Source organism: Aotus nancymaae, unplaced genomic scaffold (genome assembly GCF_030222135.1).
Source record: "Aotus nancymaae isolate 86718 unplaced genomic scaffold, 86718_ANA_hifiasm-v0.15.2.pri h1tg000064l_1, whole genome shotgun sequence".
Classification (NCBI taxonomy): domain Eukaryota; kingdom Metazoa; phylum Chordata; class Mammalia; order Primates; family Aotidae; genus Aotus; species Aotus nancymaae.
The window spans coordinates 24,309,701-24,325,433 of NW_026988479.1; the positions used below are offsets into that span (position 1 = coordinate 24,309,701).

The 15,733-nt window shown below is 43.6% G+C and overlaps 1 protein-coding gene across 2 annotated transcripts in view; it reads left to right on the forward strand.

Moving 5' to 3' along the window:
- The window catches only part of AFAP1L1 (actin filament associated protein 1 like 1), a 68,947-nt gene extending 55,369 nt beyond the window's left edge, over positions 1–13,578 (forward strand). For both annotated transcript variants that reach the window (XM_064366501.1, XM_012454238.3), the window contains 4 exons: positions 1,666–1,830; positions 5,437–5,615; positions 8,493–8,621; positions 12,622–13,578. In XM_064366501.1, the coding sequence (XP_064222571.1) occupies positions 1,666–1,830; positions 5,437–5,615; positions 8,493–8,621; positions 12,622–12,645 (497 nt within the window). In that variant the 3' untranslated portion in view covers positions 12,646–13,578. The remainder of the gene's footprint in view (positions 1–1,665; positions 1,831–5,436; positions 5,616–8,492; positions 8,622–12,621) is intronic.
- The last annotated feature ends 2,155 nt before the right edge of the window (positions 13,579–15,733 follow it).

Here is a 15,733-nt window from a genome sequence, read left to right on the forward strand (position 1 = left end):
GTAGGATAAAGGCAAGGAGATCTACAAAAGACACATCATGTTAAAAATGCTGATACCAAAGATAAGGAAAAAATCTAGAAGGCAGAAGAGAAAATCAAGTCATGATGTATAAAAGAACCCCAGTAACGTTAACAGCTGACTTCTCATCAGTAACAATGGAAGTCAGAAGGTCCTCCATGCTGTATTTATGATCAGGCTTGAACTGCAGGGTAGTTGTGTCAGGAACTGATTCCTGCATGGGTCACTGGGTGACCACTGCAATCCCAGCACAGCTGGGTAGACAAGACCCCCAATTATCCACAAACTGCAGGAATCATTCTGCACCAACTTACATAGAGCTGTGTGTGGCTCTGTATAGCATACACACACACAAAAAAAGTAAAACTTTCCCTAAGAAGTTGCACTATGGCCTTGGCCCAGCTAGAACAATATTACACAGCATGGACCCTGGGGTCAGAGACACATGGAGACATGGGTTTAACCTCAGCTCTGCCACCATTAGCAATGAGACCTAACCTCTGTGTGCCTCAATTTTCTCAACAATAAAAAAGAACTAATTACAGTAAGTTTTGTGGGCTGGGTGCAGTGGCTCATGCCTGTAATCCCAACACTTTGGGAGGCTGATGTAGGCAGATCACTTGAGGTCAGGAGTTCAAGACCAACTTGGCCAACATGCGAAACCCCATCTCTACTAAACATACAAAAATTAGCCAGGCATGGTGGCACACACCTGTAGTCCCAGATACTCTACTCAGGAGGCTGAGGCAGAATTGCTTGAACCCCGGAGGCAGAGGTTGCAGTGAGCCAAGGTCATACCACTGCACTCCAGCCTGGTCAGAGCGAGATTCCATCTCAAAAAAATAAATAAATAAGTTTTGTGATGACTAAATGGGAATGCAAGTAAATGGCTTAGCATATAGTGTGTAGTGTATAGCAAATAATAAATTTTTGCAATAATTATTTGTTTTTATTGTCCACCATAGTGTTGAACCTTCAGTAGACTGCCAGGTTCCTCCCTCCCCCAACCCCTTCCCCAGCAATAAAATGGACAATGCCTGACTATAGCCCAAAGTGTAGAATCTCTGGAGATCTGAGTTATATGGAACAGTCTCGTCTTATAGATATCTGAAAACTGACTATGAAATATGCTCTTTTAAAACCCAATCCAAGTGTGTTATGCATCACAAATTTGTTTTTTAATAATATTATCATTATTATCTAACCCTTACTGAGTACTTATCATTTGCCAGGTACTACACTAAGTGCTTTTCATTAATCATCGCATTTAATCCTTACCACAACTCTATGAGGTAAATTGTATCCATATCCTTATATACAAATAAGCAAACTAAGGTCAAGGGGGAAACACACAGAAAAACACTACCAGTCACTTTTGCCTAATGTCACACAACCTGGAAGGGCAAAAATGCCCACATCTCAGACTGTCTGGTTCGAAGGCCCTTGATCCTACTCCCTCTGCTCTATAGCCTCCCTTTTGCTTCTTCTTTCCTTAGAGGATTCACACTCAATATATCTAAGGGACTAGATCTAAATATTTACATTTTATAGATGAAGCAGTTGGGGCTGAGAGAGAAGCTGACACCACCCAAGTACTTTTGCCAGAGGTCAGAACTGAGGGCCTTTCCCTTCCCTACATCTCTGCAGGTGCCAATCAATACAAGTATGGCAAGAACCGAGCCGAGGAGGATGCCCGGAGGTATTTGGTAGAAAAAGAGAAGCTGGAGAAAGAGAAAGAGACGATTCGGACAGAGCTGATGGCACTGAGACAGGAGAAGAGGGATCTGAAGGAAGCCATTCGGAGCAGCCCAGGTACCTGTGTGGGTGTGGTCCTGAGCACCCATGGGTGGCCGGCTCATCCTTGGGCACAGTAAAGGGAGGTCTCTTGCACAGGTCACCTGGTTTTCTACCCAAGAGAAGTGGGTTTCTCTACTCCTCCTTCTCCTCCTCCTCTTTCTTCTCTTCATCATCATCATCATCATCATTCCTCCTAATTAAAGGAAGTGCCATCAATTTAATAACTGTTTTAGAGAGATGAAAAAGCATCATAATAATGTGTGCACTTAACGTGATAAGAAGTAACCTGATTTTAGAAATGTGAAGCACAGGCCGGACGCCGTGTTTCACACTTGTAATCCCAGCACTTTGGGAGGCCAAGGCAGGTGGATCACAAGGTCAGGAGTTTGAGACCAGCTTGGCCAACACAGTGAAACCCTGTCTCTACTAAAAATACAAAAATTAGCTGGTCGTGGTGGCAGGCACCTGTAATCCCAGCTACTCAGAAGGCTGAAGCAAGAGAACCGCTTGAACCTGGGAGGCGGAGTTTGCAGTGAGCCGAGATCACGCCACTGCACTCCAGCTGGGATACAGAGCTAGACTCCATCTCAAAAAAAAAAAGGCCAGGTGCGATGGCTCACACCTGTAATCCCAGCACTTTGGGAGGCCAAGGCAGGTGAATCACAAGGTCAAGAAATCGAGACCATCCTGGCCAACATGGTGAAACCCCACCTCTACTAAAAATACAAAAATTAGCTGGGCATGGTAGTGCGCTGTAGTCCCAGCTACATGGGAGGCTGAGGCAGGAAAACTGCTTGAACTCGGGAGGTGGAGGTTGCAGTGAGCCTAGGTGGCACCACCGCACCAGCCTGTCAACAGAGCAAGATGCCGTCTCTAAAAAAAGAAAAAGAAAAAAGAAATAGGAAGCACAGAAGTGTGTCTTAGAATCAAGGAAATAAGAAATGTCATTCTGAACCCCACCTTCATTCATTCACAGATATGTGTGAGACATTGGTCCTGATGCAGGGAATGGTGGACATGACACCTTCCCAGGATCCTGTTCTGAAACCCAGGGACCTCAGCAGCCCCTGCCTGCTCTGGGCTTCTCCACACCCTATTGTCTCCTGTGTTTCTTTTGCATTCTCTCTAACTGCAGTGTGACACACACTTTAAGCCTAAAGTTTCTCCACATGCTGGAGGGAGCAGAAGTCCTATTTCTATAGAACATATCAACAAACGTAGTCCTATGAGAATCTGGTTAAGAAACACCACAGTTCACAAAGCTGCAAAAAAGTTCAGGCGCTCATGTGGCTGCCTATGGAGCCTATCTGTAGATTGCCTAAGACTCCATGAGCCTCAGATTGAGAACTTCTGCTTTAAAAGACTTGTTCTGTGTGGCCAAAACCAGAATCAACAGGAGGAAGGCAGTTTGGTTTCCATATAAAGAAGAATCTTCTAAGAGTCAGAACCAGGATTTGGAGCAAGTTGACTACCCTTGTCCTGCTCAATTTTTTCCCCCTATGGTACTATCACTATGTAACCTATCAGATTATTTATTACATTTAGTATTTATTGTTTGCCCCCCACATGTGCGCGCGCACACACACACGCACAGATATAAGCTCCATAAGGGCAAGGATTTTTGCCTGCTTTATTCACTGATCTATCTAGAGCCAAGGACAATGCCTGATACATGGTAAGCATGCATTAAATACATGGTGCATGATGAATATAAAGAATTCGGGAACCACCATCTTCCAGTAATTTGCCAAAATGACGAACACCAAGGGAAAGAGGAGAGGCACCCAACATGTGTTCTCTAGGCCTTTTACAAAACATGAAGTTGTTCCTTTGGCCACGTTATTATATGCAAATCTTTAAGAAAGGTGATATTGTAGACATCAAGGGAATAGGTGCTGTTCAAAAAGGAATGCCCCTCACACGTTACCATGGCAAAGCTGGAAGAGTCTACAATGTTGCCCAGCATGCTGTTGGAATTGTTGTAAACAAACAAGGGCAAGATTCTTGCCAAGAGAATTAATGTGCATAGTGAGCACATAAGCACTCTAAGAGCCGAGATAGCTTCCTGAAACGCGTGAAGGAAAATGATCAGAAAAAGAAAGAAGCCAAAGAGAAAGGTACCTGGGTTCAACTGAAGTGCCAGCCTGCTCCACCCGGAGAAGCACACTTTTTGAGAACCAACGGGAGGGAGCCTGAGCTGCTGAAACCTATTTCCTATGAATTCACGGCACAATAGGTGTTTAAAAAAAAAAAAAAAAGAAGAATTCAGCATTACTGGAAAACCCTCCAGTGCAGCTTCCCTCAGGGCAAAGAATGGAACTGATTTTTAAACCTGGTAAGACCCAACACAGCATTTAGCATGAGAAAGGTACTAATATAGGTTTGTTGGATTAAATCGAATAAGCAGGCTGGGTGCCGTGGCTCACACTTGTAATCCTAGCACTTTGGGAGGCTGAGGCATGAGGACTGTTTGAGTGCAGGAGGTCGACACCAGCCTGAGCAACATAGTGAGACCTTGTCTCTACTTTTTTTTTAAAGAAAGAAAAAAATTTTTTAATAAAATTTAAAAATAAACAGCAAAATCCTACTGGAAACTCTGGTGTCTGTAAAGTACTGTGTTATGACTCTTGTTTACAAGTAACATAAACCAAAGCTAAACTGGCAGAGAAATGAAAAGAAGACATAATTGGAAAATGGAGAGATCCAGTGTAGTGGGGTCCAGGGACTTAAATGGTGTCACCAGGAAGCTTATTTCGTACACTTATGCTTCTGCCCTTCTCCCCTTTGGTTTCATTCTCCCCTTGTGATGGCACAATGGCTGCACAGTGCTAGCCCTCACCTAGCCCTCCCAGCCAACCCAAGCAAAGAGAGCTTCTCTTCCCAATGACCACCACAAAAGCCTCTGGATTCACTCTGATTGGTCCCACTTTCATCCCTAATCCAATCACTGTCACCAGAAGATGAGTTGTGATCATGGGGCAGACCTAAGTTATGTGCCAGACCCTTGAACTAGAAGTAGAGTCAGGCCCACCCAAACTATAGAGAATGGTGGTGGGGCTGGGAGGAAGTGCGGTGGCTCACGCCTATAATCCCAGCACTTTGGGAGGCCAAGGCTGGCAGATTACTTGAGGTCAGCAGTTTGAGACTGGCCTGGCCAACATGGCAAAACTCCATCTCTACTAAAAATACAAAAATTAGCTGGGCGTGCTGGTGTGCACCTGTAGTCCCAGCTACTTGGGAGGCTGAGGCAGGAGGATCACCTGATCCCAGGAGGTGAAGGTTGCAGTGAGTCAAGATCACACCACTGTACTCCAGCCTAAGTGACAGAGTGAAAAATCCATCTCAAAAAAAAAGAAGAAGAGACAGAATGAGACGGGGAAGGTGGTTTCCCAGTGAAAAATCAGAGTGCTATTTCCAGGAGATGGTGAAATGGGTACCAAACATATAAAGACCACACCACCCAGCATGGAGCTGGAACCCCAAGCCCAGTGTCCATCTCTTTACCAAGACTGGGGGCTGGAAAGGCCCTCCAGGAGGGGCAGACAAAGACCTGAGGCCCTGCCAGATTCCCTGACACTTAGGTTAGGTTCAGCTGTTTCTTTTCAATGTCTCTTGATTCAGGAGCAAAATTAAAGGCTCTGGAAGAAGCCGTGGCCACCCTGGAAGCTGAGTGTCGGGCAAAGGAGGAGCGCCGGATTGACCTGGAGCTGAAGCTGGTGGCTGTGAAGGAACGCTTGCAGCAGTCCCTGGCTGGGGGGCCAGCCCTGGGGCTCTCCATGAGCAGCAAGCCCAAGAGTGTGGTGAGTCCTGGGTCTTCCATGCCAGGGACAGCTGCTCCTATATCCCTTCAGTCTCTACAGATCTCTCCTTCATGATCATTCTTTGGAGGTAGGGGTTATGCCTATTTACAAACAAGAAAATGAAGTCCAAAGAGGTGAAGGGCGTGCCATGGGGTACCACAGCTAGGAAGAGGACTCTTGGAGCAATTTATCTTGGTTTTCAGGCCTGTTCTTGTCTCCACAGCAGCACCACCATTTGGCTTTTTATCCTGAAGGTGATCTTAGAAATGGCCTTGGGGTTATTGATGATAATGGTAGCCAGCATATATCGAATAACAAACATGTGTGATCCATTACTACAGTCATCTTAACCTGTATTATCTCACACAATCTTCATGGCAGTCCTATGAGGTAGTATTATAAGGGTTATTGACAAACAAAGAAACTAAGGTTCAGAGATGTCGAATGACTTGCTCAAGGTCACTCAGTGAAGTGAAAGACAGAATTCCAAACCCAGGAAGTCTAACTCCAGAGCCCTGCTCCGGAGCCCTCCAGAGCAACATGGCGAAACCCTGTATCTACAAAAAATACAAAGGTTTCACATACCCTCTCCTAAGATTTCCAGGGTACCAGGCCCTGTCCTCAGGGCTCTGCATCCATTGTTTCTAATGCTCCCAGCAACTCTGTGAGAAGATACTCCCACTGCAATGGGACTTTCTCAGAGAGAACTTCCCTGACCTCATCTACATCAGGGTTTCTCAACCTCAGCATACTGACATTTTGGACCAGTAATTCCTTTTTATAAGGGACTGTTCTATGCATCAGCAGGATGTTAGGGATGTTAAGGTCCCACCTAAGGATATCAAGTAACATGTTAAGCAGCATCTCTAGCTTCTACTTACTGGTTGCCAGTAGCACCCCAAACTCCAGTGACAACCAAAGTATCTCCATAAATTGCCAGCCAAAGTATCTCCATAAATTGCCAGATGTCCCCTGGGAGAGCAAAACTGACCCTAGTTGGTCTAAATTACCAACAGTTCCCTCTAGTCTTCTTCCTTGTAGCACTTAACCACAGTTTGTGTGTATGCATGTGTGTATATATATTTGTGTCCTTGCTTGTCCAGTGTCTGTTTTCTCCACTAGATTGTATTTTTGTTAAGAATTGAACTATGTCCATTTGATCATTAAATCCCTGGCCCTTTACAGAAAAATAGTTGGAGTTCAAGAAATATTTGCCAAATCAATAAATGTTTTGCTTGCTTTTGGGTGAGGAAATTGAGACTCAAAGAGATGAAATAACTTGTCTGATAAGTATGACTTGTGGGAGGCAATGTGTCATTATTATTGTTGTCCCAGGTCACACTTCCGGGTCACACCACAGCTGATTGAGCCAGTGCTGTGTCTTACACCCCTATACTTCCTTTCCATGGGGTGTTTCCAACCTCATTGTATAGATGAAAAACATGACAGCCAAGGATAAACAGCTTCCCAGAGTCACAGAGGGCTGGTGGAGGAGCTAGAACTGGTTCATTCATCCCAGCTGCTTCCTCCCACCAGCATGGCCTGATATTCCCATTCCAGAGCACTTTTCCCTCTGTTTTGAATCCTTTTGACATTCTTTGGAGATAAAGAGAAGCTGTATCTAAATTCCTTGCAGGCTTAGCTATTAAGATGTCACCCTTAAAAAATTACATCCAGTAAGGTATTAACACTAAGCAATTATCTGGAAAATGTAAGGGGTAAAGGTAATTTCAAAAATGAGAAGGAATACAGGAGAGAGGTTAAGAGTCAGGCTGTGGGGCCAGGCATGGTAACTCACGCCTGTAATCCCAGCACTTTGGGAGGCTAAGATGGGTGGATCACTTGAGGCCAGCAGTTCTAAACTAGCCTGGCCAACATGGTGAAACCCCGTCTCTATTAAAAATATAAAAATTAACTGGGTGTGGTGGCACATGCCTGTCCCAGCAACTCAGGTGGCTGAGGCATGAGAATCACTTGAACCTGGGAGGTGGAGGTTGCAGTGAGCCGAGATCACACCACTGCACTCCAGCCTTGGCGAGAAAGCAAGACTCTGTCTCACAAAAAAAAAAAAAAGTAGGGCTATGGAATTGGAATCCTGGTTCTCACACTCACCAGCCATGTGACCTTGCACAGCAATTTGACCTTCCCCATTTCCTCACCTATAAAATGGAATGACAACAGTACCTACTTCATAGGCTTATTGAAAAGCTAAAGGAGCTAATTCACACAATGCTTGGTACATAGTGAGGTTCAGTACTTTTAGTTGTCATTATCATTATCTGAAGGGCCTCAAGTATCTTCTCCTCTCACTTTGTTCAATGCTGTCATGTTTGCCAGGTGCCTTTCATTTTAAAGTTCCTCATGGAACTGGGCACGTTAGCTCACACCTGTAATCCCAGCATTTTGAGAGGCCAAGGTGGATGGATTGCTTGAGCCCAGGAGTTTGAGACCAGCCTAGACAACTTGGTGAAACTCCATCTCTACTAAAAATATAAAAATTAGCCAGGCACCGTGGCTCGCGCCTGTAATCCCTGAACTTTGGGATGCCAAGATGGTTGGATCATCTGAGGTCAGGAGTTTGAGACCAGTCTGGCCAACATGGTGAAACCCTGTCTCTACCAAAAATACAAAAAGTATCCAGGCATGGTGGTGCACACCTATAATCCCAGCTACTTGGGAGGCTGAGGTATAAGAATCGTTTGAACCCAGGAGGCAGAGGTTGCAGTGAGCCAAGCTCACACCACTGTGCTCCAGCCTGGGTGACAAAGAGACTGTCTCAAAAATAAAAATAAAGTGTCCTCATGCTTTTGAAGGCAGGCTGGGTGTAGGTAGCCATCTCCAGATCTCACCTATCTAATTATTTCTTGCCATCAACAGGAAACTGCAAATAAACCCCAGAACAGCGTTCCAGAACAATCTCTCCCTGTCAACTGTGTTTCTGAGCTGAGGAAGAGGAGCCCATCCATCATAGCCGCCAATCAAGGAAGAGTGCTACAGAAAGCCAAGGTAGAGCAATAGTTGAGCTCATCAAAATCAGAGATCTGGTAGCCCCCTTTCTGTGGAACTTCACCCAAAACCAAAAAATCAACTAGTGAGAAAGGAAGGTAACTGCCAATAAATTTATGCAATAAAACTAATGAACCTTCCTCAGAGCGGGTAATCCTCAGATCTTATTCAGAACCTATTCACTCGTTGTAAACACATATTTCTAGCAAGCTTAATTGTCTGGTTTCTGAGCCTACAATGCATTTTGAGACAGGACAGGTCCCATTTCATAGATGAGGTAACTGAAAATTGAGGATGATGGGACTTGCCCAGGGCCATAAAAGGTATCATTGCAAAAGCAAGGAAGAAAACCCACCTTTTCCAATTCTAAGTCCATGGCTCCCTCCAGAATGCTGGTCCACAGTCCCTTCTGTGTGACTTAGGGGTCAGCTGTGTTTCAGAACTTTTTGGATTTTATAAAGGTAATATGGTACCTACACTAATATATAGTGAAAACCCCAACAGGTCCTCAGGTGGTATCATGTATGCAAACACGTTAGTAATTCTACAGCAAGACATAGGAATATTTATAGCACATGGAGTGAATAAAGATTATAAACAGCCTCATATCAGGTCAGGTCAGGTTCTGCCACCAAATAAGTCTGTACCAAAACAGTAGAGAAATATTTTGGTTTCACATCTTTCTGGATTTCAGAATTGCAGATAAAGTGTGGACCTGTCCTGCTCCATTTTTTGCTGCTTATAACAGAATACCTGAACATGGATAATTTATAAAGAAACAATATATTTCTTAGAGTTTGGGAGGCTGAGAAGTCTCAGGTTGATGGGCCACATCTGGTGAGGACCATATTGCTGGTGGGGACTCTCTTCAGAGTCTGCAGGTGGCCCAGGGCATCACATGGTGACGGGGCTAAGCATGTTCGCTCAGGTCTCTCTCCCTCTTTTTATAAAGCCACCAGTCCCACTCCCATGATAACTCATTAATGCATTAACTTATGAATGGATTAATCCATTCATGAAGACAGAGCCATCATGACCCAATCACTTCTTAAAGGCTGCACCTCTCAATACTGCCACATTAGGGATTACATTTCAACATCAGTTTTGGAAGGGACAAACATTCAAATCATAGCAGGACCTGAAAAACAAATGCCTAGCACATCAGAGATGCTCAGGACACCTCTGCTAGACCTGTTTGGCAGCAGCACAGAATATCTGAAAACTTGGTAGGAGATGAGACTGGAAAGATAGTGTGATATAGAAGGACCTGAACTAAGAAATCCTATGCTAAGAAATGTGGAAACTGATGACTTTTTGAGAAACAATCTCTTTTTTAAATATGAAAATATAAAATTCATCTTTATTAATTTAAAATTAAAGGGGGAGAATGGAATAGTGGTTGCTAGAGGCTGAGGGCTAGGGGAACTGGGGAGATGTTGGTCAAAGGATACAAAGTTTCAGTTTTAAGATGACTAAGTTCTGGGGATTTAATATACAGTATTGTGACTACAGTTAACAATACCATATTGTATACTCAAAATTTGCTTTAAAAAGTAGCTTTTAAATGTTCTCACCACACACACACACAAATGATAACTAGGTGTTAACTAAAGTTGACTGTGATAATCATTTCACAATAGGTCAAATCAAAACAAACAATAAAAGTTAAAAATTAGGAAAATAATAAAAAGGGGAACATCTTGTTTAAAGTAGTGGAAAAACTCCATTCATTCAAGAAACACATATTAAGCACCTGCTAAATGCTTGGCACTTCGCTAAACACTTTGAACATGTTCCTTCATTCCATCTTTGCAATAACCAAGTAAAGTGGGCATTCTTAGCCCCATTTCGTAGCGGAGGAGACTGAAGTTTAAGTGGTAGATAAACCAGTGACCAAGACAGACAAGGTCTGGTTTTCAAGGAACTTCCAAGCCAGTGAAAGGAGACAGATAATACGTAAGTGCCCTGCTAATATAAGAAGATAATTCCAGAAAGTGATACATCTACAAAATATGTGTGTGTGTGTGTGTGTGTGTGTGTGTGTGTGTGTGTGTGTGTGTGTGTGTGTGTGTGTGTGTGTGTATGGAAAGGGACAGAGACTAGGGGCAGGGTTGGAGCAATGTACATAGTGGTCAGAAAGGGCCTCTCCTAGCAGTGACCCAAATGATGAGAAGGACCATCATGAGAAAATCTAGAGCAGAAGCTTTCCAGCAAGAGACAGCAGGTCCAAAGTCTGTCAATTGTGTCTGATGGCCAGGTGGAGGCCAGAGCAGCTAGAGCACAGAGAGGGAGAGTGAGCATGGAATTTCCCATTGAGGCAGGCAGCGCCTGATCATTTATGGCCTGAAATTGCATATCATATTAGAATACATTTAAAAAGCAGCTGTTTATTAGCTTCATATCAACATTGCTTCGGGAATCGGCAAAATTTTGTCTAGGATCACACCAGCACAGACTTTTAAAATGCATAGCTTGGCCAGGCACAGTGGCTCACAGCTGTAATCCTAACACTTTGAGAGACCAAGGTGGGAGGATCGCTTGAGCCCAGGAATTCAAGATCAGCCTGGGCAACATGGTGAAACCTTGTGTCTACAAAAATACAAAAAAATTAGCCGGGTGTGATGGCACATGCCTGTAGTCCCAGCTACTCTGGAGGCTGAGGTGGGAGGATCACTTAAGCCCAGGGGGAGGGGTGAGGCTGCAGTGAGACCTGATCACACTGCTGCACTCCAGCCTAGATGACACTAAGTGACACCTTGTCTCAGAAAACAAATAAAATAAAAAGCATGGCTCTATGTCTAGGCTGGAGCTGCATCCTCAAGTTGGAATTGACTTTCAGAGCCTGAGAGGGAAGAGACTTTATTCTTTCCAACAATTAGTCAGTCATTCAAATATTTATTGAAGACCTACTATATGCCAGTCTTATTCTAGTTTCTGGTTACATAACAGGGAACCCAAAAATGTCCCTGGTCACATAGAGTTGGGAAGACAAGACTTTAAATACCATACCTAAATAAAGAATGTGATGCCAGAGAAGATGAACCTTCCAAAGGGTTAAAGCTCAGTGACAGCAAAGACCTTTTAGAGAAGGTAACACATAAGCAGAGACCTGAATGGAGTGTGAGGTAGAGACCCATGCATGGGGCTGAGGGAAGGATGATCCAGGCAGAGAGAAGAGCAAGTGTCAAGTCCCTGAAGTGAGAAAAAGCTTGATATATTTGAGGAACATCAAGAAGATCTAGGTGATTCCAGTGAAGGGAACAAAGGATGAGCATTAGGAGTCAAGATCAGAGAAGTAACCAGTGAGGGGCCAGATCATCTAGACCAGCAGTCAGCAAACTTATTCTGTAAAGGGCTAGAAAGTAAATATTTTAGGCTTTCTGAACCATGTGATCTGTTCCACAACCTCTCAACTCTGCCATTGTGGCATGAAAATAGCCATCAATAATATGTAAATGATGATGAAAACAGCTGTGTCTCAATAAAACTTAATTTACAGACACTAAAATTTGAATTTCATATAATTTTCATGTCACGAGATAGTCATCTTCTTTTGATTTTTTTTCAAACATTTAGAAATAAGAAAATCATTCTTAGCTGATGGATGATATGAGAACAGGCAATAGGCCAGACTTGGCCCACAGACTATCATTTACCAGCCTTTTATCTAAAGCCTTACAGGCCACTGAGGAACCAAGAACTTGTTCTAACATAATGAATCTTGTTGTGACATGATGGAAGGTTTTGAGCACAGGGTTTTGAATATGAATTACATTTTTTAAAGACCATTCAGGCAACTATGTTGAGAATGGATGAAGGGACAAGAAAGACCAGCATGGAGAAGTGACTTACTCAGGGCCACAGAAAGCGGGGAGGGGCTAGAACCCAATGCAACCTGGACAGCGGAGATCTTCATCTAACTAGGTGCCATGCACTGTCTTTATCCATCTCACACTAGACCATTCAACAAATTGATTTGTCTTGTCTTTCTGTGCTTCAGGAATGGGAAATGAAGAAGACCTAGGAAGAGGATAAGGTTTTCATTCCAAAGGAAATATCAGCTTGTCCACCTGAGGAAGAAATGCTTTTTTCACAAGGAGACACCAAGAGAAGACTAGGAAGTAGCCCTCATTCTCCAGGGCACCCAAAAGACCAGTCTTTATTGTCTGCATGATTTTAGGGGATATGGGGAGGGAAGAAGTAGAAGGGAAGAGGGAAATTGAGAGCATCCTTATGACTTTAAAAGGGTGGAAATGAGGATGGAGGGAAACAGATGTCTGCACAGCGTAAAGGTTTTGTAGATGTCTTTGCCTTCCCTTCTGAAGAAGAAATGAAAGCACATGTGAATAACCCCTTCCATCCCATTCACAGCATCATACTCCCAGTCCTTAAGGCAAAGGGAGGCAGCACTCAAGCATTGGTGGTGCAGTGAAAGAGACAAGACCTGATCATCCGATCACACTTGTGACAACTGGATTCATATTGGGCATTACTGACAACCCCTGGGCAAGGCAAAGAGGTTGAACAATCAATAACATTATCCCTGCCTGCATACATGTGAACAAAAGCTATAGAGGACATGCAAATTCTACAGTCATTCCTCATTTGCTTTAGACAAGAGTGCAGCTACTGGAATCTTTCAGATTTGAGTGTTTTAAAATCAGAGCTCTGAATACACAAAAGGAATGAAAAATGGAGCAGCTGACATATTTTAAGCTCACAGTGATACTCAGTGACAGGAGCACAGAGCTCTAATGTCCACAGGATGTTGTAGGGTGGGGTCTTTCAGTCAATCAAGTCCCTTACCTAACTTCTATGATGCTGACGCTCTTGGTGCTATGGGTTAGAAATCCAAGAGGCAATATGTCTTTATTCTAATGAAGTCCTCATCTTGCACTCAGAGGCCCACTAGTCTGCCCTTCTATATATTAAGTAAAACCAAGAGAAATTAAGAGGATGATGGCTTATTTCTCTCACATGGGTGCTAAACCTTTTATAAACACTTGATACTTTTATAAGGGGAGTATGGACCTCAAGTCCTGGGCAGTCTCCTTACTGTGCTACTCACTACTGTCTCAACACTCTAGGTACTTTCTGGGTCTGTCTTTAATGCATTTCCTTCCAAAAAAGACATAACCACTTCTTAAAAGTCAGAGCTTAGCTCAAGAAGAAAGAAGGAAAATCTCAGAATAACCTTGGACACTTTGCTATAGAGTTTACATATTTTAACCCACTTAAGGTTTTACAGACTTTAGCCTCACCCAAACTTTATCATCCTCTGAAGTAGCTGGAGACCACAGCAGGAAAAATAACCTGACCCATTGATCACCCACTGATTAGCGGCAGAGCATAGGACTTAGGGGTTATAAGCCCAGATCCAGATAGTGCTAGGTTTGATCCCTGCCTCTGATAACCAGCTGGGTGACCTTGGGAAAGTCACTTGACTGCTCTGATTCTTGTTTCCCTTATCTGTGAAATGGGGTTAACAATTGTACTTTTCTTCCAAGATTTTTGGGAAGATTTAATAAGATAATACATAGTAGGCATCATGCAGACTGTCTGAGAAATAGGAAATGCTTAGTCGGTAGTAGCTCTCACTAGCCAGGCATCGTGGTACACACCTGTAGTCCCAGCTACTCAGGAGGCTGAGGCAGGGGGACCACTTGAGCCCAGGAGTTTGAAACTAGTGCACTATGATCATCCCTGTGAATCGCCACTGCACTCCAGCCTAAGCAAATAGCAAGACCCCATCTATTAAAAAAAAAAAAAGTGGCTCTTATTATTAGCTATATGAGAAATGTCTGACTCACAAGCCTGTGTTCTTTCCACTGAGGAAGAAATTACTTTTACATGATAATTACAGCCACGAAAAGCTAAAAGGTAACCAATACATAACTGAGAGTTTTCATCCAAATTCCACCTGCATTTTCACAGTGAAAGGGGCTCACATACTCTGGATTTTCAGTGTTTTTTTTTAAATGTGGATCCTGGAATGTCGCCCAACACTCCAACTGTGTCTTCAGTGTCTGTCATACTCTTTCTTATGCCGTTACTTTGGGGTTAAGTGTCTTTTCTCACCAACAGATCTTGCACTCTGAGAGGAGTGGCTGTGGGTAATTAATAATTAACATTTATCAAGCACTCACCATGTGTCAGGCACTATGAGCCATGGCAAGCGTCACAGGCATGCAACCTGTACAGTCACACAGGACCCCATGCTTAAAAGGGCCCTGTGTGTAGTTTAATGCTGTATTATTGCCTTCTTAATAATATTTAAACACGGGGTTCTGCTTTTCCTTTTGCCCTTTAAATTACGTAGCCAGTCCTGGTGCTAACTCACCACTCTTCCAGGCAGTATGCCTTTAGTCTTCACTAAAACCCTGAGATAAGTTATATTATCCTAGTTTTCACAGTTCAGGAAATGGAAGCCCAGCTAGGTCAGGTAATTTGCCCAAGCTCACATAGGAAGTGGTAGAACCAGCACATGAATATAAGAAGTCTGACCCTAGAACCCTTACTCTTAAAGCTCTACGTCGTCCATTTATCTCCCTCCCCCTGTACTGCAACATTCAGAAGTACACTAGCACTTAATAAATAGATGAGTGCATGCATGGATGCAAGCAGCAACCTGATGAACGTTGGGCAACTAGGAGAAATGTAAGCAAAATGGCTAAGGCACAGATGCCAATTCTTGTTCTTGGTTGTTAAAATGCCTCAAAAAAAAAAAAAAAGGCCAGGTACAGTGGCTCACGCCTGCAACCCCAGCATTTTGGATGGCCAAAGTGGGTGGATCACTTGAGGTAGGAGTTCGAGACCAGCCTGGCCAACATGGCAAAACCCCATGTTTACCAAAAATACAAAAATTAGCTGGGCATGGTGGCACATGCCTGTAATCCCAGCTACTTGGGAGGCTGAGGCAGGAAAATCTCTTGAACCTGGGAGGCAGAGGTTGCGATCAGCCACGACTGTACCACTGCACTCCAGCCTGAGCAACAGCAAGACTCGATCTCAAAAAAAAAAAAAAAAAAAAAGCCTTGTTTGGTTGTGTTTTTCCAAAGTGTGAGCCACAGGTCTAAGGTAGACTTGAAGCTCCATCCTTCCCAACACTGCCA